Source organism: Protobothrops mucrosquamatus, unplaced genomic scaffold (genome assembly GCF_001527695.2).
Source record: "Protobothrops mucrosquamatus isolate PMUCROS unplaced genomic scaffold, P.Mucros_1.0 scaffold77, whole genome shotgun sequence".
Lineage (NCBI taxonomy): Eukaryota > Metazoa > Chordata > Lepidosauria > Squamata > Viperidae > Protobothrops > Protobothrops mucrosquamatus.
Window position 1 is genome coordinate 1,338,540 of NW_015386454.1, and position 26,478 is coordinate 1,365,017.

The following is a 26,478-nucleotide window of genomic DNA, read 5'->3' on the forward strand; positions in this document are numbered from 1 at the left end:
CCCAGTCGTTTGTTTCTGGGTTGAATGCTGGTAGGGAAGACGAGAATTTCGAGGTGGTAGCCATCTTGGAGTCACGGATAGTTTCTTGCGTCGGAAGGCTGCGTGGAGGAGCTCTTGCTTCGAAGTAGGTTGCTTGCCACGAGGTTGCCCTTGTCGTGCAGTCTTACTGAATCCCACCTTCGTCGCCAGTGTTAAATCGCGCAAGCAGTAAGATACGAGTCGAGTGACAGTCAGCTCTCGGTTTATTGGCAAGGCATACAGCAAATCCGGACTGGCATCTGGGCCAGGGGAGCCCTCTTTATGGGATTCCCCTGGCTCGTAATCACACAATTCCATTGGCTGGTAAGACACCGTTGCGAGTTAGCCAACCAGCAATGGGCATGAAACTGTATGCAGATGGAGAAGGGCATTCACCCTTAATGGGTGATCAGGATGCACATAGGGGATTAAGGGGGGGAATACAAAAGAACACAACAGAAGGGGCTTGAGAAATGGCTTTTTCCTGCGAAAACTTAGCCAAAGAGTGAGGCGCGCTCGCTCCGGAGGCTTGTTTTGGCTAGGAAGGAGCTTGAGAAATGGCTTTTTCCTGCAAAAACATAGCCAAAGAGCGAGGTGCACATGCCCACAGAGAGGGCCCTGAGTGCTCCCTCTGGCACCTGTGCCATAGGTTCTCCACCACTAGTATAGGGTCTCCTGCTTGAGTAGGGGGTTGGACTAGAAGACCTTCAAGGTCCACTCCAGCTCTATTCTGACTTAAAAGTGGTTTCATTCTAGAATCAAGATTCTTATCAAGCCAAACTATATTAAGTATCTGGAAAGCTTCTATTGAGTTTTAACTAGAGAGGTTCAAAACATAAATATGTTGGCTGATGTCTGCATCCCATGTAAAATACTGTTACTGAATCAGGATACTTGACCAGTTAAAATCATCTATGACAGTATTCCAGCAATATGAAGCATCAGTATTTGAGAAATATTTCTGGGAAATTATCTATATTCCTCCCCTCTTTAATTGGATAAATTTTCATATTTTGTTTATGGTTACCAAAGAAAATATCCTAGTTTTCATAGATTTAAAATCATCACCAGTATCACAAGCTTTGGGTAAGTGGATTAAATATCTCTTACCTCAATGAAACAAACAACTTGGATTGTTTTAAATTACTTGCTCTACTTTGTCATTCATTACTATACTTCCCTTCATGCTGTGTTCCTAATGTCAGCTACATGCAGAATTATAATGTGTAATATAGATGGAGGACAAAGAGCTGGAACAATCAAATTGTCATTTTACAGATTCCATTGGAGAAAACTACCCTTTGTTTTTCTAATTATGAAAGACTAGTTATAAATGTTTTATTTTTTTACTGAATATGCATCCTATAGATAAATTGTTTATTGTGATAACAATGTCAGTCTACTTACCAAAGAATCACAGTGACAAACATACCCATATCCTCCTCTATAAACTTAGAATCAGTTTATACAAAAGTTCTTTTTGCTGAGTGTATGAACTTGTAGATGTAGAATTATGTCTGTTCTTCTATTAAACTGATATCCAGGTGAAAATGAAATCTATGCACATTTATACTTAAATACACAATTTTCTGCATAGGAAAATATAGTAAAGAAATCCTTTTATAGAATTGTATTGCAGATACATTGACTATAGAGAGAAGTACAGCCTTTAATGACACTATTCAATTGAATTGAACATTTATACCCATAAACATTGTGACCAGCCTTTTAAATACTTACAATTTTTGGGGACATTACACTCCATCTCACTTCTGCTAATGTTTGCTTTAATAACTGAAGGTTGAAAAACTCTGTTTCAGTTGCATGGAATCATGGATAAAAACCTGTATGAGGCTTTCCAATGAACATGTGAAACCTGAAGGGAGAAAAAAATCATGCATAATTCTCCGTTCTTATACTCCTTTCTGTCATCCAATGAAGGGCTAAAAGGCATTAAAATATTCCGGCATTGCTGTAAAAGTCTACAGAAAAATACAAAATGCAAAAGCACAATCTATTAGAGTACCAGTCTTCATACTTTGAAACACAAATTTTGAAGATATAATTATAATTCAGCATGAGCAAGAAATATGTCAGCAAGCACTTTCACACATAAGCATCACATTTGTTGATCTTTAAAGACTTCACATGGTGCAATTTTGAAAGCTGCCAAGAACTTGCTCATTCAGATAACTCTTTTGTAGATCGCTTGTGTGGGTTGCTTCAGTGTTAGAAAATCTTCTCTCACATATATAAAAAAGATGTTGAGACTCTAGAAAGAGTACAGAGAAGAGCAGCAAAGATGACCAGGGGACTGGAGGCTAAAACATATAAGGAATGGTTGCTGGAATTGGGTATGTCTAGTTTAATGAAGAGAAGGACGACGGGGGACATGATAGCAGTGTTCCAATATCTCAGGGGCTGCCACAAAAAGAGGGAGTCAAGCTATTCTCCAAAGCACCTGAAGGCAAGACAAGAAACAATGGATGGAAACTAACCAAAGAGAGAAGCAACCTAGAACTAAGGAGAAACTTCCTGACAGTTAGAACAATTAATCAGTGGAACAATCTGCCTCCAGAAGCGGTGAATGCTCCAACACTGGAAATTTTTAAGAAGAGACTGGACAGCCATTTGTCTGAAATGGTAGGGTTTCCTGCCTGAGCGGGGGTGGGGGGTGTGTGTTAGACTAGATGACCTCCAAGATCACTTCCAACTTCTTCTTCTTCTTCTTCTTCTTCTTCTTCTTCTTCTTCTTCTTCTTCTTCTTCTTCTTCTTCTTCTTCTTCTTCTTCTTCTTCTTCTTCTTCTTCTTCTTCTTCTTCTTCTTCTTCTTCTTCTTCTTCTTCTTCTTCTTCTTCTTCTTCTCCTCCTCCTCCTCCTCCTCCTCCTCCTCCTCCTCCTCATTACTATTATTACTATTACTATTACTATTACTACTACTACTACTACTACTATTATTATTATTATCATTATTATTATTATTATTATTATTATTATTATTATTATTATATTTTGACTGGTAGCCAATGCAAATTGTTTGTATAGACTTGGCAGAACAAAAGTTTACTTTAGGAGTGAACTTAAATGAATTAGTGAATAATTAATGATTATGATTATGCCATCTCTGTATCCTGGTTGATTCTGTTTGTAACATTATATCTTCAGAGAAAGAAGGGAATTTCCATAGTATGTGTGGTGTGTCATTCTAAGAGAAGGAGCTGATGGCTTTGGGATGGGTTTGATAGTGTATTGTTATTTTTTCTGTTTTTTTTTAATCAACTCTGTTGTTACTTCCAGCTTTTACTTTTTACTTTCTGGATTTTTTAAATGACTCTTCGTTCCTATAAGGGTTTCTACATATGCTATTACACAGCCTTGGTGCTATAGTTTAGATATATTTTTAATTTCATCTGTTTTAGTATTGATAGCAAGGTAAAAAGTGGTCATAAATTAAAATCACCATTTCAGATGTAACCAATCCATGGCATCCAAATTGGAGCTGGAAACAAATGGGATGCTGCTGAGCTATACATTCGCATGATCCTCTCACTGTTTTAATTTTTTCTCCTTGGATGACTCCCATTCTAATATGGTACTTTTTATATATTCAAAGGATTTTCATCTTATGTGCCTACTAGATTATTTTTAGGTGTTTTGTATAACTGCTGACATACTGTGATCCTAAATTCAGCTTCAACAATTTTTGCTGACATTTTAAAAAGAATTTGCTGAGGTTGTTGTAATTGGATTTCTTGCTTTTATCTTCCATATTCAACATTAAAGAAAATGGATTCATAGCTTATCATCCTGATTGTCTCATTCTGTTTCCCTAAGTATTCAGGCTCCTCTAGAGAAGTTCAAAAACCAAAACAGAAGATAAAACAGACAGGCAATAAAATAGCAAGAAATAATAAAACACTAGAGTACAAAAAGTGCTATGAATTATGAGATAAACCAGCTAACCAAAAGGATCAAAGAGAAGTATGTGATTTATTCCTAACTTGGTGATTCAGATTACCTGCACAAAATGCTTACTTGAAAATTAGTTCTTGAATTACTCTGAATGTGTGGGAAAGTCTCTTGAAATGTGGCTAAAGATTAAAGAGAGACAAATAGATAAGCAAGAAAATTAAATAATAGTTAAAGAGATGATTAACGGATAGATTTTAAAGGTAAAGTTTCCCCTGACAGACTCATCTTCTGGTGATTTAATAGACTTATTTATACAGTTTTCTTTGCAACAGGATGGAAGGGTTCTGAAGATAAATTTATCAAATTTGATTGTTCCATATCCAGTGATTTTGAATCTGAGATACTTCCCATAGCTCCTATAAAGGATGTTGAGAATATTGATGTCTTTCCAAACAGAACCACTTGGCTCTCTCACCTATCTGTATCTGCCAGATTGGCCATATCTGAAGGGGGTCTTGCTGAATTGTATCTAATTGGTATTGGTAACACTAATTCAAGGCCACACGTTTGAACAAAAAAGAATTAAAACTCAGACTTTTGTGAGACAATCACTGAAAGCCCTTTGTTTCAATGGACTGACCTTTGCCAATTATATTCTTGTCTTGTTTATGAAGAAATTCTGGACATTGAGTAATTTTGAATTTATAAAAATGGAGCAAATAAAATGAATATCTGAAATATATATGTATATATGAAAAAGCTACACACATTATGAAAATTTTTCAGAAGTTGAAGACAACAAAAGGAGATGAACAAGAATAGGGGATTCTTCCCCTCAATTGAAAGAACTGAAATGGGAAGAAAATGATTAGAGATTCTACAAGTGCATCTCTCTCTCTCTCTCTCTCTCTCTCTCTCTCTCTCTCTCTCTCTCTCTCTCTCTCTCTNCTTTACATTAGTGGTAATTAAAGAGAGGGGAGCAGGAATCAGATGGGAGGGATGGGGTGGACAAACTGTTTTCGTGTGTGTGTTGTGTGTGTGTGTGTGTGTGTGTGTGCATGTCTCTCTCTGTCTCTCTCTGTCTCTCTCTGCCTCTCTCTCTCTCTCTCTCTCTCTCTCTCTCTCTCTCTCTCTCTCTCTCTCTCTCTCTCTCTCTCTCTCTCTCTCTCTCTCTCTCTCTCTCTCTCTCTCTCTCAGAGACACATACATCTCTGTCTCTATTATCTGTACCTATATCTTTTTATATGTCTATATCATCTATCTACTTTGTATCTATTTGAATTATGATTGAAGGCCCTTGTAACCATCTTTATCAATTTTTGATGCCACCTTTTGCTGCATAACTTTCTGATGTATTGTGCCAGGTTGCATATGAATCTGACCATAGTATGGGAAGTTGCCATTTCAACACCCAGTATCTATTCAATATGTTATATTGAAACCACTTGGAAACTTTGGGAAGCAACCCAGCAACTTCTGTGTGCCAGAGTGTGCAGGGCAGGAAAAATGGAATTTAGAGACAGAATATTTTTTGAAATTTATCATATTCCCCTCTTCTCCACCTACAATGAGTTCTTTGTAATACTGTTTATAAGCTATGTCTCTCTCTCTCCTGATATCCCCCTCCCCCTCCTGATAACAAGGGAATCTAGAATTTTCAATCTCTTATAAGTAACAACGAGGGAGAAGAAAGACAAACCACATTTTCTCCTGAGGAAGTTTCTTTTTTCCCCACTTTCCGTTTTATCAGTGGTTAATTCTATTTGTCAGCGATGATGATGATAATAAAATTTTAGGTAGAATACTCTTCAAAGAGACATGTTCTTTAAATCTCTGAAATAGGAGTTGGCTGTTTTTGAAGTAATTATTTTACTATATAAAATTAAAGGAACAGTAAAAATTCAGATCACAGTAGAATGAGGAAAAGGGATGATACCATGATTAGTTTTTTATGGTGGCATCACAAAACTCATAACTTAAAAGACTATAGGTCTTTCACTCTTAGAAAAATGTTGAGTCCTTAACTGTCTTTCTATCAGCTGTGAACTTTACCAGTTTCAGTGATTCTGCTCTTTTAAAGGTAGAACTGGGAGGGCCCTTTGTAACTGAGCGACAACCAAAAGACTATGTTGTAGTTCAAATTGGACAAATAGAAGACTCCAGTCCTAAAAGGAGACGTCAACAACAAGTAAGACATTAAAAAATTGAATCTTCTCCCCCCTCTTACAGATATACTCATAGTCCTATCAGGCAATGTGGGAAGAATCAAAAGTCCTATTGATCTTGAAAGAAAGATGCAGAAGTTTCTAGAGCCTAAAAGCAGATTTTGACATGAAAATTGTATTAACAAGGCAAATGGGCCAAGGATGTTTATTTGTGTGCCAAGTCATCTTAATTATTTCTTTCCAACTGGTTACCAGGTATAGGAGTAGAGGCCGGCAGTTTAAAAGGATTTGATAACATTTATATCACTTCTTTCTGTCACATTAAAAGTTGAGGTTGGCATATGTGGAAACTTTGCCATTTCACTGGTAAACAAAGACATTAGAACAGGTCTGGATGATAGGATATCGAAGACATAGTGTTAAGTGTTTGAATGTATAAGGTTAATTGTTTAGTTTACATAGACAAGCAAGAAAGGAGATCAGCAGGCATTGTTATAAGGCAGTAAGAAATCTGGGGAGCTTCAAGTATAAGTAATTTCAGTATAATTACAGCCAACTTCAATTAGACATTTTGCATCTCTCTCTGTTTTCCACAATATACCAATTCTTTATTTTAAGCTACCATCTTCTGTCTCTGGGCAATATTTATTATATGAATATTTATTAAATACATGCATTTGTTTTGCCCATACAGTGAGAGCAGGCAGAGGATATGATCTAGTTTTTCCTTCCCTAGAAAAAGAGTGGAAAAGGAGGATGAAACATAGCTAGTTCAAAGCATTTTTCTCCTAAGACCTCCTTCCCCTACACTTTAAAGCAAACAAAAAACCATGGATTTAATGTACACCATTCTAATTTGATCCCCTGACACATTGATTCTTTAACCTTAATGGGATCACACCCAATAGGATATAATTCCTGTTACTTCCATTCAGTGCTTTTTTTGTAAAAAAAAAAAAAAAAAAAAAAAGGCGCCGGAACTCACACACTTCATACAACCCGCCTTGCCTACCCTGCAAGGTTCCATCCAAAAAAGATGCCGGAACTCCGTTCTGGGCGTTCTATGAGAAAAAAAGCCCTGCTTCCATTGATCAGCTGGCTATCTTGAACTATTAGCTTAATTAAGGAATGACTCTCACCCAATTTACTGTAAATATTACTGGTTTTTAAAGATCTCTATATGCCAATATGCCTAGAGTCTCTTTTATCAAATTAGCAACTGGAATTGGTGTGCTAGGTACTAAAACCTATTAAACTTCTTAATTCTTTCTTTCATTGTTTTTGCAGATCTCATATAATTGGACTCTTGCATTAAATCTGAAGAAAAATGAGCAAGTTATTGTGACTAGAATCTTTGAGACAATGAATAGGTTTGTTCATGAAGCCAATGAAACCCATTAAAATATTTTATATTTAATAATTATTTATACAGTTGCTCTAATTAGAATATATTACCAGGGTGGATGGGTGGGTGGGTAGCATTGCTGCACGTGCTGCTATTATGCTCCTCTTAAATCATTTGAATTAAATCTTGCAATCTGTCTCATGGATCCCTTCTTTTCTCTTTTACTGGGAAAAAGAAGGCTGCCAAGACATATCCTTTTTTTCCTCATTGCCTAAATATTTTATTATGCCACCTGAAGAATTAAAGAAAGGAAAACTATTTTTATGAATGTTTACACTGATGTGTATTTATATAATTAGTTTCAATGAAATAGTCCCTAAGTGATATGGTGGCTAATGAAACCACATACTTTAGAGAGAGTGGGAGCAAAACAGAGAGATGCTGGATACTGTCATCTCATTCAGATACAGCACCCTGATCTCGACCCAATTTTCTTCTCTCCTTTTTTGCCCTCATGGAGTGGAGAGATTGCTTAAACAGGCCATGTCTTCCAAGCTGTGTTTCATTAAAAAGTGCTAACCACAAGTTAACAAGCTTATCTCTGCAACCTTAATTAGTTGATTAAAATCCTCTGGCTGGCTCCCTGCTGCCTAGAATTGACCAAACTTTAATCAATTCGACACTGAAAGTCTGCTTCTGTCATATATGCAGGGACTGGTTGCAGGGTTCCTTTTTCATCACTGTTTTAATTGTGAATGTTCACTATCTGAGGCCATTGCTAAATGAGGACTATCTGTATATCCTTGTTTTCTAAATCTCTTTTCAGAAGTTCTGTTTTCATGCTAGTTGTGAAAATGACCTAAAAAGATCTCAATAATTTGAAATATTCTAAATCATGACATACAGTAGACTATTTTGAAACATAGAATAATAGCAGCAAGATAAAGAGCATACAATTTAGTAATGCTTAAAACCTTTAGCCGTATGAACCTGTGGTCATTTCTACTCCAACTATGAAATAGAATTTTAAAATTTCTTTCAACAGAAAAGAAACCTCCCTAAGAATCCAGGCATTTCTTCAGGAATCAGAAATCATTCCTCTTTCTATGACACATCAGTATCTTCATGCAAATGTAGAGGCTCAAGTCACAATAGCTTCAGTCATTTTAGCAGGTGTTTATGTTCTGATCGTGTTTGAGGTAAGAATAATCATTTTAATCAAGGGAAATAGGAGCAGAATTGTTTTTGTCAGTTAATATAACAACCTGAAAATTGAAATAAGAATCAGTGCATTTCAGTTAAGTACATCTACAAGCTTACACCAATCTCGGTATCTTTTCATTTGATTTTTTCTCATTGATTTTCAGTAACTTTTCATTCTATTTTAAACCCTCTGTTTTTGTGAAGTTGAAAACCAATTATAACATAGCTCTCCATGATAAATTATACTTAGTTTTTTTTTAAAAAAAAGATGACTTGGAACTCTGATCAATCCCATCAACCCTTTGTAGGAACATAATAATTAAACGGGAAGTGCTTAACATTCTGATTGCTAGTAATCACACTGGAAGCTATTTTGGTCCGTAGCTGTCCTTTTTTGGTCAGAAAGATGCCAGGCTGGTATTGGGAGTCTGTGATGAAAAGAAAGAAAAAAAAATCATCTATTTTATGTCTCCCTCCCCCAAATCTCTCAGTACCTCATAATACTCTTGGACCTGCATAAGGCTTGGAACAGAAGTAGGATAATATAGTTTGCCCTGCTAAGCACTAAGGCAGAACTAGAGAGCCTGATCTCTGAGCAGTCTACCAATCATATGTTATTTCAGTCCCTTCTTTTCAACTCCTGACACCCAACAAATTTTTTTGGGTGGTGCCTTTGAGACAGCATTGATTCCTGGCAACAACGTGGACAAGTGGCTGCAGTTTTCTTGGCTAGATTTCAGAAGTGGCATGCCTTTGCCTGCTTCTTAAGGCTGAGATAGAGTATTGGCCCAAAGTCACCCAACTGGCTGTCAGGCTGCTTAATTTCATCAGAACTCCCTCCAGTAATGGTTACGCTATTTTTCATATAGTCTGGTTACTAAGCCATTATGAAGAGATGAAGAAGTAAAACTATCATCTATCATCAACTGCTTAGTGCTTTATAGGTAATATGGAGGACAGCTACTAAATATACTCTTGGGTGTGTGGAGACAATTCTTGAATAGCTTGGGAAATAGTGTTTAAGTCAAGATTTGCTTTGAGGTCATTCTCTTTATTTTGATCATTTGTTTGGAAATATATTATCTGATTCCTGATTTCCCTCCCTTTTTAGGCACTATTGGAGCTACAGAGGAGTTGCAATTTATAGTTATATTCTTCCATGTTAGGTTTTTTTTCCTTCACAGCAGAATTTATTTCACAGAACAGTAATTAATTTTTTTATTAAATAGTTTGCATTTCCACTATAATTTTCTTCCATCAATAGATATAAGATTTTAATGTCTCTGTAAAATATGATAAAAAGTGGCTTGGGCTGAAAATTAAGATTGCATTTAAGCACTGGGTGGCACTGCTTGCTACTCCAAATCGTAGCAATTGTTCTGTTTTTGTGTTGCTTTTTCACACAGAGAAAATGTTTTTTAAGCAACATAGGGACGGTGCCACTCCATCCCCCTAATAGAAAAAACCCTAAACTTTCAAGTGCATCTACTTTTTAAAGTTTCATGTTTTCTCCTGCTTCATGATGTTCAGGTTGAATAGTGCCACTGTTTAATAGGAGTGATGTACATGCTCCATCTTGTAACTTATTTGTGTTTTCTTTCTTTGGTGGAGTTGTGTTGGATAAATTGAATATTACAATGCCATGGTCGGTGAGCCCAAGGCACTGAGGGGAAAGACAAAATGAGAAAGCTTTTAAGGTTGAACAAGTTACAAGAACAGTCTTCCACTTATGTTTGCATGTGCGCAGGCGTGTGCATAAATACTGCATATGTGGAAAACAAATAGTTTCAAAAGGAATGATTGGTCAAAGAGACAATGCTCCCCTAATGTTTAAACATATAAAAAATACTGAACTGGAGAAAATGAGGTTTTAAAAATAGGAAGCAGGCTTTTTAAGAAAGCTTGGCTTGTTCATTTTTTTTAAAAAAAATATATTTTATTGATTTTTTTAACATAAAAACCTTGATATTTGGTAAATAGCATGTTGTCTGGGTTTATGTTTAAAAAGTAATCACTAACTATCAGTTTTTGTATTCCAAAATCCACATAATAGCTTTGCTTGATTTTCTCTTCTTCCAATAATATTCTCTGTGCCAACCTTAAATTAATACAATTCTTATTAGTTTGATAGGTAACAATTAAATATAAAGATTTTTCTAAAATTATTACCAATAATAATCACCTCAATATCATGCTTCTTTTCTATCTGGTCATCTTGGTTGCCTCGTCATGAATCCTGTTTACAATTTTATTTAAATTTATTTTCCCTACAATGTTCAAAACATTCTCACTGGTTAAAATTTTCCCAGAGTTAATTACCTTAAAGTATTTAAATCTATGTTCATATCTTAAAAAGTAAGTAAGAAAAAGATACAAAAGAAAAACAAAGAAAAAGAAAAGACGAGAGAAAAAGAAAAAAGAGAGAAAAATAAGAAAATAATATACTACTTAAAATACATATCCCTCTTAAACTAGTATACACTTGTTTCCAAATTTGTTATGTTCTTTTTACCCATAATTAAACCTATGTTTAATCTTTAAATGTTCCATTTAATAAATCCAATCATCTAATCTTTTGACTCTATTCAAAACATTTTTTTTAATTATCCATTGGAATTTTCTTAAAATCAATTATATTTAAATAGCTAAAACATTTTCTTTATATTGATCATCCCAAACATTTTTGTATTTCTCATATCAAAAAACAAAAGAAAAAAAATACTGTCTTACTTGGAGAGTTCATCCCTCTTAAACTAAAATCTTTCTATTTCTTCAACCATATTCAAACAAGTGTTTAATTTTTAAATATTCCCTCTGATGTACCCCATCATCTAATTCCTCAATTCCCACTTTAATCCTCTTCTTTTGCCAAGCATCTTTCCCAATCAATATATTCCATTGAATTAAAGAGTCTTTCCATAATCTTGTAAATGTTGTTGTGGATATAATAGGCAAATCAAACATCATGTCTTTGTAAAAAGATTTTGCCTCTTCATATTCATTGAAAATTTCTCTCATCATCCCTTGTCTCCCCATTTCTTGTGGTACTTCCAACAGCTCAGCAATCCATTTTGTCAAATCTTTTTCCTTATCCTTAAATTTACTTTGTAGTCTTAGAGTACAAGTTATCTTTTCCATGTTCAGTGTTTCTTGTAAGTCCTTCTCCACTTGAGTCTCCACTAGTTTATATTCAGTTGTCTGCTTTACATGACCTCTCTCTTTTTTTGTTTTCTGATCATTTAATTGTTGTGACGTTAAATTGAGAATGCATTCATTTAAATTTTCAAATTTATTTTTAATTTCCTCATGGTTTGAAATTAACATAATTTGCTTTTGTTGTAACAGAACATACATTTCCTCCTGGGAAGTATTTATTTTTTCTTGATATGTTCTTTCTGCAGATCTCTGATGCTCCATAATGACCAAAACTCCTTTCTCTGCCAATCACTTTAAAGTCACAATTTAAAAAATATTTATAATCCAGGAAGTTCAATTTTTTCTAAGTTTTATAGTTCTCACTTTGTAGATAGTCCACAATGTTTTCTTTTCTTTTGTTACAGCTGCTCTTTCTTTAATCAAAGCCCTGAGGTCATAACAACAGGCTTTTCTTTCTGGGCTGTATATTTAGGGCAGTATTTTCATTCACCACTAGATGTCAGCATCTTTCAATTTTCTGTATTTTTATTCCCTGTAATTTTAATTTGCCTGTTCCGTTTAGAGGAGGGTGGAGCAAAGACCCCCCTCACTTTCAGAGGATTTTTACTTCTGGGTTTTTTTCTTTTTTCCCCCAGGAAATCAGTCAGGTAGAAGATAGAGAATCAATATTCTTACCCAGTTCACTCATGCTTTACAATCACGCTTAGTTCAGTGCTTTCTGGCTTCGGCTGCATGTAGCTTGGGCTAGACTCACGAGTGACGCTAGCCTTTCTTCTGTCAGTTTTTGGAGCGCTTTCCTCAGATGTCTGGATTGACCACCATATCTCCAGGATCGGCAGGGCTTCCCTCCTTCCTTGCCACCTCTCTCGGGTGGCTTTGGGCCCATTTAGGGTCCCCAGATAGAGAGAAATCAGCTGTAGGGTGCAGATTTTCGCAATCCCTCGGCTGTCATGCTAGCTGCGCAGAACTGGAAGCTTGTTCATTTTTTAAAATGAGAACTATTTTGCATCTGTTATTGCTCATTAGGATCCACAGTATTCTAGGGAAACACCAAAAATAGAGCAGTTTAATGATATGAGCAAATTAAATACAGATGTTTATTTTTTAAAAAAGTTCTGTGGGGTTTGCTAATATATTCTTATATGGTGCAGCAGGAACCTGGATTTTGGTAAAAATATGAAAATCTCAGCCATCAAGGTACAAAAGTTATGTATCATTTTTTAGGAAGTTGTTTTAATTTTCCTTAGTTATTCTATTGAAGATATAAATAGGAACTTGATCAAGTTTCTTCCTTTTCCTCTCCATTACTTACAAGAATCTTCCACTACCCTTGCACAAATATATTAAAGGGCAAATTCAGTGTTATTTACTCCACATGTATATTCAAGATAATATAGTTTTGTTTGATCTTTTTTTTCTAAAAGCTAAATATAGGTAGTTTCTTCAAGGCTCTTCACTCTCATTGTCATTTCTACTACATCTGAATACTTCTAAAATTGTGGTATTTAGAAATAGAAACAATATTTGATGTGGCTCTGACCATCACTGAAGATAGTAGAGGTATATTGATTTATGTGATTTCATAGCAATATATTAATAATGACAGCCTAAAGTAGCACTTGCCAGTCTTTGCATTTGTTTCACTCTACTGACTCATATTCATCTTGTGCTGAAGTACAGTTCATTATGAATGATATTTTGCACCTTCAGGGAAGGGGCTTATTATTTATCTACATTTATTTTTAAATCTATGGCGAAGCTCAAATACTTAGTTTAACTGCTGGTGTGTATATACTGTATTACATATTTTGTATCTGTGGTGTATTAACCTTCAATAAATTGCAGTGCATTCTATAACAATTCATTTGTTTAAAGGATATAGGGATATTTTTAGATTCTAGGCAGTATGGTGGCACATTCATTTTATTTACACTTATTTACATTTTATTACCAAGAATTACAATAAATCTTGATTTAGTGGACTTCAACACAATAGACTTCAGATGCAGCAAATGAAATTTGTGTTGTATTTACACTATTTTAAATTATTTATGTAATGAAATAATTAAGAAAATCCTGCAAATAATATCACCAATCTGTGAGATTATAACATCAGTGAAATAATGTAAACATGCAAATGGATGAAATACCTTCTGATTTAATGGACAATCATGAATAATAGACATCACTTTCCCACAACTGGTCTGTTAAATCAAAGTTTCACTCTATAACAGTGATGGTGAACCTTTTAGAGACCGAGTGCCCAAAAAATGCCTGCCCCGCCCTGCTCTGCCCCTGCCCTGCTCCACGCCCACCTGCAGGGTCACCCATCACCTCCATGGCCCACTGCAGCAGATTGCCCAGGCGGCCCTGCAGCACCATGATGGCCACGCCCTCCACCCACACTCCGCCGCATCATTTGCATGCAATGGGGTGTGAAGGTGGAGTCTTGTCCCTGCTGTCCAGCTGCCATGTGCTTGGCTGCGCTGCTCCACATGGGCCACACCCAGGGGCAACTCTCCTCCAGGGGGCTGGTGGTGAGGAGGGGGCCACGAGGATGGGGCGATGGCGTGTGTGCCCACAGAGAGGGCTCTTAGTGCCGCTTCTGACACTCGTGCCATAGGTTCACCACCACTGCTCTATAAGGAAATGTCTCTATGTTGCCTAATGATTTTGAACAAGAAGTTACTTCAAAAGTACTCTATTTCCCATGAGAACAGTGAGCAATATCTGTCTCCTTTTGCCTTCATTATAAATTGTCATAACTGCTGCTAATGCTGTCCTACAATAGCTAAATCTCTTTTCTGCTGGGTTGATTAATCACAATATTGCCATGGGAAGTAATGTGAGAATTGGTGCTATCTGCACTGAGGTCTACATATATATTATATTCTAAGTTGTTCACATTCAGAGAATGGATGCACCATCTTGTGTACTAGGTTTACTTCAATAGCCATGCAGGTACTCACTCTTTATTTGTCACTATGAGAATGCTGTGGCCATTTGACATTTTTTGATTGGTGGAAGACATGCTTTTAAAATGACAGCAAAATTAGTGTGACTGATAGCCTGAGGGCAAATACAGAGATAACTGGGTGGAACAACCTAATTGACTGGCTGATTGGCAGTGTGCAAGGGAGTTGATAGCATACAGAGTAAGCTAGCTTTGCCAGAGGCTGTTACATTCAGTGTTTTAATGTGTGCATGGATGTAGGTGGAAATATGATTAATAATAAAGAATGATGGATTAAGACAGGGGCCCCCAACCTATGGTCCACGGCCCAGGACCGGGCCGTGGGCTCTTGGCTAGTGGGCTGCAGAAATGGCTGGCCAGTGTGAGCACGCATGGGGGCGTATCTCCCCCCACTCGTGCTAGCACCTGTGGCCCTGTTTGCACATGCGTGTGGGCGCAAATGGGGACACTAGTGCAGGGTGGCTGTCTGCAGCCTGTTTGTGCATGAGCTGCTAGATGCTGTGGGGGGTGCGCGGCTGTTCGCGCATGCACACAATGCCACTGCATGTCACATGTGTGAACGGGGCTGCTAGTGCCATGCCAGTGTGTGTGGCTCTGTGTAGACACGCGCATGCACACACACCAATTTTGAAGCTGCTCTCCTTCGCTCCACTCCGCGAGACCAGAAAGGTTGGAGACCTCTGGATTAAGAGATAATAGGAGACTATATGTAATAGAGAGTGAATGAATGAGAGGCTGAATAGAAGATGGCTAAGGAAGAGAAGGAATGCCCAATTTTGTCTTTGGCCCTGCTGGTTTCCCCAATGCACCATTTCATAAGGAAATAGAAATTCAAAAAGAATATCTATCTTTAACCAAACCACGGATTAAGTCAAACTATTCTGAGGCATTATATAATCCCAGAGTATGTAAAATTACAGTACTATATGGCTTGGCCCAAAATACTTCCAGAGCAACCTTCTTAGCAGGAAGTGCTCCATTCAATATGCTCATTTTTCGAGATGTTCTTGGTGATTCCCCACTTTAGTGATATGAGGCAGGGTGGGTGTTACAGGCCAGATAGTGTAACTTTTCCATTATGGCTTTGGTATTATAGAATATAGTAGCTTTTACCTGGAAATCAAATCTCCCCATTATTAATTACCTTTTTGACAGTAGATATCAAAGTCTTAAAGAGAGTTTGTTATGGTTGCTTAAATAATGCTGTGCTGTGCTTTACTATTTTTGTTTTGTACGAACAGTTTTTACTGATCATTACTTGTTAAGACAAACATTTTAATTAAATTACATGAATTTAATTTCTTAATATTGAGTACTGTGAATGTTCTGTGTGCATTTTTTTTGGATTAACTGCTAAGAGTCATTATAAATATGCTAGCATTCAAGAATGTTCAACCAATTGNCTTTTATTCCAAGTCATTGCTGTGAGCTGGGTGGTATCTAAATCATACAAACAAATATAGATCCAAATAAGAAACTATATGCAATAGAGAGAAAGCAGAGCTGCTTAACTCATTCTTTATATCAGTCTTCACACAAAAAGAAACTATAGGCCAACCTACCAAAAACATAACTGTAAAAGACAAACTAGGAATTAAAATAAGCAAGAAAATGGTAAAAGAACACCTGTCTGACCTTGATGAATATAAATCACCGGGACCTGATGGATTACATTCCAGAGTTCTGAATGAGCTGGCAGATGTTATCTCACAACCATTGTATCATATCTTTAAAAAATCTTGGAGCACTGGGGACTACCTGAGGATTTGAAAAGAGCTGATGTGGTTCCCATCTTCAAAAAAGGAGTGGAAAAAACAGACCCAGGAAACTACACACCAATCAGCCTGACATCGATACCTGGGAAGATACTGGAAAAAATAATAAAAAAACAGATCTGTGAACATCTAGAAACAAATAAAGTTATAACTAGTAGCCAGCATGGGTTTGTTAAAAACAGATCATGCCAAACCAATCTTATTTCATTCTTTGACAAAGTGACTAAATTAATAGGCCAGAGAAATGATGTGGACATAGTATATTCAGATTTCAGCAAGGCTTTTGACAAAGCAGACCACAACCTACTTCTTCGTAAACTAGAAAAATGTGGGATTGACAGCATCACCACCAGATGGATTTGTAACTGGCTGGCAAACCGTACTCAATGAGTAGTTCTTAATGGTACATCTACATGGAGGGAAGTAAGCAGTGGGGTACCACAAGGTTTTGTCTTAGTCCCAGTACTCTTCAATATCTTCATAAATGACTTAGATGAAGGGGATCTCATCAAATTTGCAGATGACACCAACTGGCAGGAATAACCAACACCCCAGAAGACAAGCTCAGAATCCAAAAAGATCTTGACAGACTTAAACAAAATGATATTTAATGTGGAGAAAAGCAAGGTTTTACATCTGGGCAGGAAAACCCAAAGATACAAGTAAAGATTAGGGAAAACTTGGCTCAAAAACAGCAGGTGAGAGGGACCTTGGAGTCCTAGTGGACGATCACTTAAATATGAGTCAGCAATGTGAGGGAGCAGACAAAAAAGCTAATACAATCCTTGGTTGTATAAACAGAGGCACAGAATCAAAATCACATGAAGTATTAGTTCTGCTTTACAAAGCCTTAGTAATGCCACATCTGGAATAGTGCATCAGTTTTGATCATAGAGCAACTAAAATGATTAAAGGCCTGGAGACTAAAACGTATGAAGAATGGTTGCAGGATTTGGGAATGGCCAGTCTAGAGAAAAGAAGGACTAGGGGAGACAGAATAGCAGTTCCAGTATTTGAGAGGCTGCCACAAGGATGAGTGGATCAATTTATTTATGGATGGAAACTAATCAAGGAGAGAAGCAACCTGGAATTAAGGAGAAACTTCCTAACAGTGTGGACAATGAACCAGTGGAACAGCTTGCCTTCAGATGTTGTGGGTGCTTCATCACTCGAGGTTTTTAAGAAGAGACTGGACAACCACTTGTCTGAAATGGTGTAGGGACTCCTGCTTGAGGAGGGGTCTGGACTAGAAGACCTCCAAGGTCCCTTCCAGTTCTATTCTGATTCTGATTGGAAGAAATCTCATCTTAAATATTGTGCCCTTATAGACATGTCAACACTTACTGCCTTAAATATTATACTCATGGCAAATCTTGATGTAAGTTTAAGACAAATTTTCTTCTATATAATCAGATTAATTATTTCTCATATAAATAGACAGGCAGGTCTGTCTGTATGTTTGTACATAACTAAATAGAAAGATTTGCTATATAGTTATGTAAGGTCCCAGTCCCTTCCTGAAACTTGAGATAACATATTAATCTAATTAGATAACCCAAGTGGAGACTTCTTGATCAAGCAGCACTTTATTTGACCAAATTAAGCAGCTGGGTGGCCAATCTGGAACACTGGCAGAGTTACGTCTAGAAGTGCCACGCATTAGAAAGTTGGTACCATTGCTTTATAAACTTTATTAGCCAATGAAAATCAGACAACAGAGCCATTACATCATAAGAAAGACATCAATCATTCCTGTATACTCCCTTATTCCCTCTTTCAGTATATTGCATCCATGTATGTGTTTCCCACACTTGCATGAAATTTCTCTGGTGCAAAAGCTGATTACAAAAAGCAAGAAAGCAACAGTTAGACTAAACAATTTCCCTTTGTTCCAGAATCCTTTAATTATTTAAAGGTTTCAGCAGTAAAGTTAGTTAAAAAAACCTACCAGAGTTTTAAATTAAGTAAAAGTCCTATATTTCAGTCTAATAAGATCAAGAGTTATGTATCTTGAACTATTTCAGTGAACGAATAGTCCTGTATAGAACTTTAATTTTTCACAATACTGTTTACAGAGAGGATATGGTGGTATACCAAGATGCATGAATTTACTTTTAGCATCACTCTTTAGTGTTAACAAACTCTCAGCCTGTTTTCCATATGGCCCTGAGAACAACAAATATTCATTTATTCATTCTTCAAATTCTCAGATTGTTTAACTGTAGAAATCTCATAGAATTCGAAATGAACACAAGCTGTCTCCCTAGAATAATCCAAGCTCTGTAGTGCCATAAGCCATCAGCCAAATTTCTATTTACATTTTTAAATTTCTATTATGATTTGAAAGGATGAGGTTTTGCAGTGATGTTGCTATGAGCAACTAATTTATTCTTTTCTGGTGACCCTCTGCCAGATGACATAGAGTAACTAATTCCTAAAAATAGAACACAATCAAAATACAAATCTAATATACTATCTCAAATCAGCTTTCTAATTAGCTATAGTCCTTTGGGAAAGAGTCTGACTAGATTTCATCAAAACCAACTATTTCTAAAAAATTGTGCTCAGCTTTATATTAACACCAACATTGTTTTACAGTAAATTAAATTTTCACATAATTCTGTCAAAAATGTCAGATATTCAAATAGTGTGTTAAAATTCAGAGTAACATTTCATTTGTGATTTGAAGGAACTGAGTGTAGTAGAATGATTCTGCCAGGCTTCAAATAGGCTTACCCTAATACATTTTGGACTAATTGTACTTCTCATATTTTTAATTGTATTTCTTCTGTGTTACTTTGTTGCTTTCTGTAAATGGTGAAATCAATAAGAAGATTTGTGTTCCAATTACAAAAGCTGTGTATACTTTGAAAATAATTTAGAAGAAATGCTTTGTAACTTGCTGAAGCAGAGCCCTTTGGCTATTCATGAAAGCGGTCTATTTTTTTCTATGTGAGCATGGTATAAAAAACTGTGTCTGCTTTAAAATATCAGGTCATTAAAGTTAATGTACCTTTTGAGGCTGTTGCACATTTCCTGTTTTGTGCAGAAGCCTGAATAAATATCGATTCCTTTAATGCAGTATTTCTTCAAGTGTGGTCCTAGCAACCCCGTCCCCCCAACACATCTCAGGGGTCAGCAATATCAAAATTATTTGTCAGGTTATGTTGAAAATAATGCAATATTAAATTCCAATCAAACAGTTGTGAGAGGTTGTAGCAGCAGGAATGCATCCATTTTAATTTTTAATATGTAAATATAAACTAACATAATCCATACAAACAAAAGTTTTTTGGGGTCCTCACAGGAAGTCCTTGATTTATGATTGGTTGCTTAGTAGCCATTTAAAGTTATGATGTTCCCTGGAAAAGGTAGCCAGATTCAAAATTCTGATGATTGGCCTCACCTCCTACTGAAGTCACATGATTGCTCAGCAACTGGCCTGCATTTATGCCTGTTCTGGACCCATCAGTTAGATAGATCTGTATGTTAGAATGTTTGGCATTTATTGGGTTAAGAGATGGCTTATGGGTAATGTAGTTTAGTTATTCAGTGAATCCCATTGTTAACAAGTCTGTAGGAGGAGCCACTAAAGTTCATCACAGGTTATCCTGGCTACGTGCCAGCTCGTGTTTAATTGTCTTTGTGCAAACCAACCATGTAGCACGCATGGACATCGAATGTAATCAGGCAAAAGTGAATATGGAGGAATTATTGATTTTACCGACGTAAATGGACAAATGTTCACCACTGGACGCATCTTCAGAAATTGTAAGTTTCTGTTAAGGATTCCCGGATTAAATATTTGTTTAAATCCATTTCATTGTGTTATCTGTCTGGATCTGAATTGCAAAGCATATTCGTTCAGAAACAGAACAGTAAAATCAATAAATTATCTTCATATTGACTTTAGAGTAAGAAAAGTAAAAATCAGTAAATTATCTTCATATTAACTTCAGCTTTAAAGGAAGAAAAGTGAAAAGTTATAAAGTGTTTTGTGTCCTGTTTGGATGGAATGAGGAATTGTGTGTACATCTAATCTGACTGCTTTGAAGAGAAAACCCTTGTCATTAGCACATGAATTTAACCAGCCATCTGCTAGCAGCTAAAAGTAAAGGGCTGCGAATATATTTGTTCTAAAATGCTATTGGATTTGTTTGCTAGCCAACGTTGCATGTAAAGACTGCTTTTATGAATCAGAGAAACATTGGGTGCAGCCTCCCTCCCCAAAACGTTCCTGCCTATTGCGTCTCATTGTAAGAATTTCTTGCATGTCTAAAGACTGTGCTTCTAAAGATCAGAGGAGCGTTGGGGCAGCCACCCCCCTCTTTGCCTGCATCTCAAATGTGTGTGTGTGTGGCAAGCCAAATCCGTTTGTTTAAAGGCAAGCTTATTTCTACAAAGAAACAACAGTCAGTTTGAGAGCTAATTGATGTTGTATATGAATGTGTTTGCAAGCCTTGCCCAAAAGATTTCAGAACTTCATTTCCTTTGTCTACATGTTGCTTAGAATGATTCACCCCAGAAGGGGCCCAGTCCTACCAGTCAGCAATAAAGTAATCAATCTCTTCAGCTAACCCAACAACCAGTGAGGGAAAACTAACTCACCCCCTCCCCTTGGAATTCCAGCAATTTCAATGGAAAGAAAAGGGTTTCAGAGGCTCAACCAACTCCACTAGCAATGCAGTAGCACCCCCTGGTGGCTAATCTGCACACAACACCTATGCAGCATTTTATCCCTGCTGGAAGTACAACACCTTGGTAACTGATCAGTAACTGATCAGCAAGTGGCAGGCTTGCACCAATCAAAGTTAAGAGTACCCCCCAGAGGTGAAAGAAGGTACTTCGCTGAAATTTCTAACTATGCAGAGTGAGTCTCTGATAGTCAAGGAGCAAGTTCCCTGAATTCATCCAAAGTAACCAACACCCCCTAGAGGGCACAGAGTGAACTTCACCCAAAGTGATCACTCATGCAAGCAGTCACCCCTAGTGGTGTCTTTGCTGAGGGCAAATTAAGGAAAAGAAAAGGCAGCAATTAACCTTGCTTATTATCACAAAGCTGACAGCCAAGCGGATTTATGGGAGCTGGTGGGGCTCAGTAATTTCCCAAGCAGTCTACAGCTTAACAACCACGATGGGGATTTATGGGAGCTAGTGGAGCTCAGTAATTTCTCGGGTGGCCACTAAAAGGCAACGTGGTAGTAAAGAAAGAATTTGGCTGGCCTCTCTCCAAGCGCCCCCTAGTAGTTAAAGGAGGAACTCCATACAAGCCTTTAATCATGCACAGAGAAAGCCCTCTAGTGTACAAAGGGTGCACCTCGAAGGAAGAGCAGCCTGGTGACTGGCCCGCAAGAAGCGACCCCTAGTGGTCAAAGGGTGAACTTTGCTGAATACCCACGCACACAGGAGAACGCACCCAGTGGTGCCTCCACCCAGACAGCACCCCTGTAGCTGATCTGCAAGTAGCGGCCCCTAGTGGTCAAAGAGCGAAGTTCATCGAATTCGCTTCAAAATAGCTAGGAAGTTTACTGAACCTGTCCTAGCCATGGCAGAGTGTCTCCTAGATTTTGAAGAAGGGGTTCAACCAACCAGCCTAGATGAAACACCCCAACCAGTCAGCCAAGGAGAAATGCTGCAAACAGCCAACCTTGACCTGTACACAGAGGCTGATGCTCAAGCCTCAGTGAGGCCAAAGACATCCCAGGCTCCCTATGACCTGAGGCAACAAAGGAAGCCTACAGAAGCCATGCACTCACATTTGATGGAAAGATGGGAGTCGCGTTACAAGTGCCATGAAAGACACTGGGAGAAATTACACAAACTCTACCAAGGGCCTAAGGAGGAGCTCTCCCCCGAAAGTGCACGCTTATTGGAAGAATATAAGGAAGACGCTCTCGTGCAATGGATGGACTCTGAACGCCACCTCGAAGAGATTCAGGCGCAATTAGGAGATCCAACAGTCGATAGCAAGATGCAACGCCTCAAACTAAAAAACAAGGAGTGCAATAAGTTTCTAGAGAGCAGACCAGTCGAGAGGGCCGAGTCTGAAGTTTCCCGCCATTCGCATGCACCATCCCAGCGATCACATGTGGCTCCACCTCACGCCTCTGGAAAAGCCTCATCCTTTCACCATAACTTACCATGAACCCAGGCGTATACTAGCGTGTCACAACAATCTCACGCTACAGGCACCTCCTGCCATTCAATAGCGTCTTCTCGTCGTAGCCAAGCATCCCGAGTTTCAAAGGCAGAGCAAGCAAACAGAGAAGCTGAAGCTGCCATCGCAGTCTATCATGCGTTAGAAGCAGAGCAGCAGAAAAAGAAGGAATTGGCGGTGATGGAAGTCAAAGAAGCTGAAATGGAGGTCGAACGAGAAGCTGAAGCAGCTCAAATGGAGGCCAAACGAAAAGCTGAAGCAGCTCAAGTGGAGGCCAAACAAAAACTCATAGAGCCAACGAGAAGTGGCACATAAAGCAGCAAGAGCGGAAGCCCTTCAGAAATCACACCAACATACCACCTTCTCGCGCAATTTGGAACAACCTGATGTACCAGGTCAGACCAGAATAGAGTCTATACTGAGGCAACAAGAAACAGCATCCCGAGGAACCGCTACCAGATCTGACCACAGAGGAGAATCTCGACCACCAGCTGTGCCAGCCTACCAGGGAGCCAGCAATGCACCACCTGAAAGACAAGAAACCCTCCAACAAGTAAGCATACAAGAAGTCAGGCCTCAGCTCAATGTAAAGGCAGAAATATTCAGGCCAGACCTTCAAGATTCCTCGTCTGTGCCACTGGAAGTTAACCCCAACAAGAAGTTTTCTGAAGAAAAATGCCAGCTGTCTGTGCCACGTTTCCCTGTTCTTGGAAACAATGTTTATGAGGTTCAACAGAAGGCCACTGATCGTGCTCCAGATGACCTCAACACCATACCAACCCAGTGTCATGTGTCTGGTTGCTGGTTTAACTATATAAATACCAGACAGTTCTGCACATTGTCAAAGCAAGAATATACAGTATTTGCAGCGTTGACATCCAGCCTGACGACAAACCCTGCACAGCACCATCAGAACCTCTAACACCCTGGGGAAGAAAGTTGGACTTAGGAGAGTACAAGTTTGGCTTCAAATGCTGTGAGTCTCCGGAAGACACAGCCAATGCTGGCAAAGCTAAGGGGAAGTGTCACCTGAACAAGAGTGACAAACACCCAGACGCCCTGCTTCCAGACTCTAGACAGCCACAACAAGCAGCTTCTACTCCTCCTTCAACCAAGGAGCCCCAGCATGGCTCCAAAGAGCGCCCAGAGGTGCCCACCAAGGTCGACTGCACTTTAGTGTGTAATGACCCACCATTCCTCAGCAAACCCCCAAGCAAAGAAATGTGCTCTGTACCACAGAGCACAGCAGGGAGGAAAGCCACTGGACTACGTATCCAGCTGCTGGATGGGAGCTCACAGTTCCTAAATCCTGGATTGGTCATCCCAGGAACATTCTGTGTAAGCCAGCTCCCCCCAATTGCCTTATGGTTCCTAACTCCTGAGGACAAAAGCTTGGCTCCATTGAGAGTAAATGCCCCTGACACCTTTGCCTACCACGGAATGGTCAGAGGCCCAACAAGCCCCTTAACTGCCTTCAAGATGGAACCTGAAAGGGTCATTCCAGGAACGGTTTGTGTTGATCAACCACAAACTCCAACCCAGGTGAATATCTCAACAACCTCCATACCCAGTAATGGAAAACCATGTCAAGAACACTTCATGCTTGCGACAACCAAACTCGCTTTGGAAGCAACAGTGTTCCAGACCAGTAAGAATTACAATAACTTAGCCTTGTCCATAGAGGACAAAGAATTTCTTCAGTTACGCGCGTTCTCCCAAAGCACTACACATTGGGACAGGCCGCATCTGCCAGAACAAAAACAAGACTGGGAGTCATGGAGTGTACTCCTAAGATGTCTACAAAGCAGGCAAGTGCAGTGTATGTATGTCTCCAGCTCAACCGCCACCGTACAAAAGAAAGAATTGTACGTTTCCTCAGATGTGTCAACGAAGGTGAATGCAGCTTTAAGAGACATCACAGTCTACAGCAAGGAAAGCCACACTTACGTCGTTTTGATTGCAACCATAAGATACATCAGAGTCTACAGTGGGGAGAGCTGCAGTCTCGGTGTCGTCTTTGGAAAAGCGAGACTAACAATACAACAAGGCCACACCGTACCAAGGTTAGAACTCTGTGGTACCATATTGACAGCAAAACTCACCAACCTGACAGCGAAAAAGATAGGCCTTGAGCTACAGACCACCACCTTCTACACAGACAGCAAGGTGATGTCAAGCTATATCTGCAACCAAAGCAGACACTTCTACGTCTATGTAGGCAATAGAGTAGAAAAGATTGAAACATCTTTAAGCCCTGAACAATGGCAACATGTGCCAACAGATAAGAACCTTGTGGACCAAGCTAAGTGGGCCACCCTTGCGACAAAATTGACAGAATTGATCTGGCTAAAAGGTCCTGAGTTCTTGGCTTGTCCAGACAGCCAGATGCCACAGAGACCAAAACGCTATATGCTTCCAGCTCCAAATCAACATGCCAACGTTCAACCTCAGGCACCCAGTAAATTTCAACCAATTAGCTTCAAACCCTCCTCTAAGCGGAGACACCTGAGATTGGGCATAGTATTGATCGTCCTGATCACTTAGCATCCCAAGAACTAGCTTTGTAGGAGCCTGCAAGGACTTACAGACTATTGAAGGTATTTGTCATGACCCAGTAATTGACCTAATGCCCGAAGGCCAGAAATTACCCTCCCCATGGATATCACATGGGTGAAGCATGGGAGCGCATGATTGGCGTACCCCGCAAAATCATGGACTCTATGTCGTCAAAGACACCCACGCCCACACATGAAGTCCTCACTACCCTCATGACAACAGTAGCAGCCATCTTCAATGCTCCACCGATGGTTCCAAACCCTTTGGTTCCTGAGTGTCCTGAGTCTTCTGCTTCTGTTGTTCCTGATTTTCCAGCTCCTGCTGTTCCTGATTTTCCAGCTCCTGCTGTTCCTGAATTTCCAGCTCCTGCTGTTTCTGAGTTTCCTGTGGTTCCAGGCTCTTCAGTTCCTGAGTTTCCTGTGGTTCCAGGCTCTACAGTTCCTGAGTTTCCTGTGTTTCCAGCTTCTTCTGTTCCTGAGCATCCTGTGAATCCAGGTTCCTTTGTTCCTGAGAAATTTTGGGTTCCAGTTTTTCTGTTCCAGCTTTGGTTCCAGTTTCTCCTACAGGAAGACCTTGCCTTACTGAGAGACAAGTGCGCATACCAGAACTATTGGCCCATGGGACTTGTGCACCGGGCCCTACCCAGTTCTGATGGACTAGTCCGCCAAGTTGAGGTCCAGATCGTGAAGCCACGTGAATCAGATTGTGACTCAAAGACTCTTGCACCAGGCTAATCACCGATTTGGTCCCATTGCTGACGAAGATCAAACTAGAAGTTTGAATCTCAAACTATGTATTTGTTTTTATGCATTGTTTGATGTAATATTTGTTTATCTATGTTATAATTGTGCATGTTTTGATATTTACCCTATAGTTATGCATGTTTGATACTATGTTTTACCTATTTTAGTCACTAGTTAGTTAGCAATGAGAATTGCATTTTTTTTTTACCCCAAAGACAAATCAGAAACAATATTAGAACGGTCTTAAATGTTTTAGAGTATTATGAAATACATTTAGGAAAACAGGCAGCTTTGATTTTTTTAGATGCGCAGAAAGCATTTGATAGCCTCAATTGGCAATTTCTGTTCCAACAGATTGAGGATATGAAATTCGGTGAGAAATTTAGTAACACAATAAAGGCAATATATAGAACACAGAGAGCTAGTGTGATATTCAATGGAGAGAACACAAAAAGTTTTGAAATAAACAAAGGG

The 26,478-nt window shown here is 38.6% G+C and overlaps 1 protein-coding gene across 1 annotated transcript in view; it reads left to right on the forward strand.

The window, feature by feature from the left end:
• OCA2 (OCA2 melanosomal transmembrane protein) overlaps window positions 1–26,478 on the forward strand; it is a gene marked incomplete at its 3' end in the record, with an annotated part of 172,849 nt that overhangs the window by 47,480 nt on the left and 98,891 nt on the right. Inside the window, exons 6-8 of the mRNA XM_029283403.1 lie at window positions 5,970–6,118; window positions 7,383–7,465; window positions 8,486–8,639. Coding sequence (XP_029139236.1) covers window positions 5,970–6,118; window positions 7,383–7,465; window positions 8,486–8,639 — 386 coding nt within the window. The remainder of the gene's footprint in view (window positions 1–5,969; window positions 6,119–7,382; window positions 7,466–8,485; window positions 8,640–26,478) is intronic.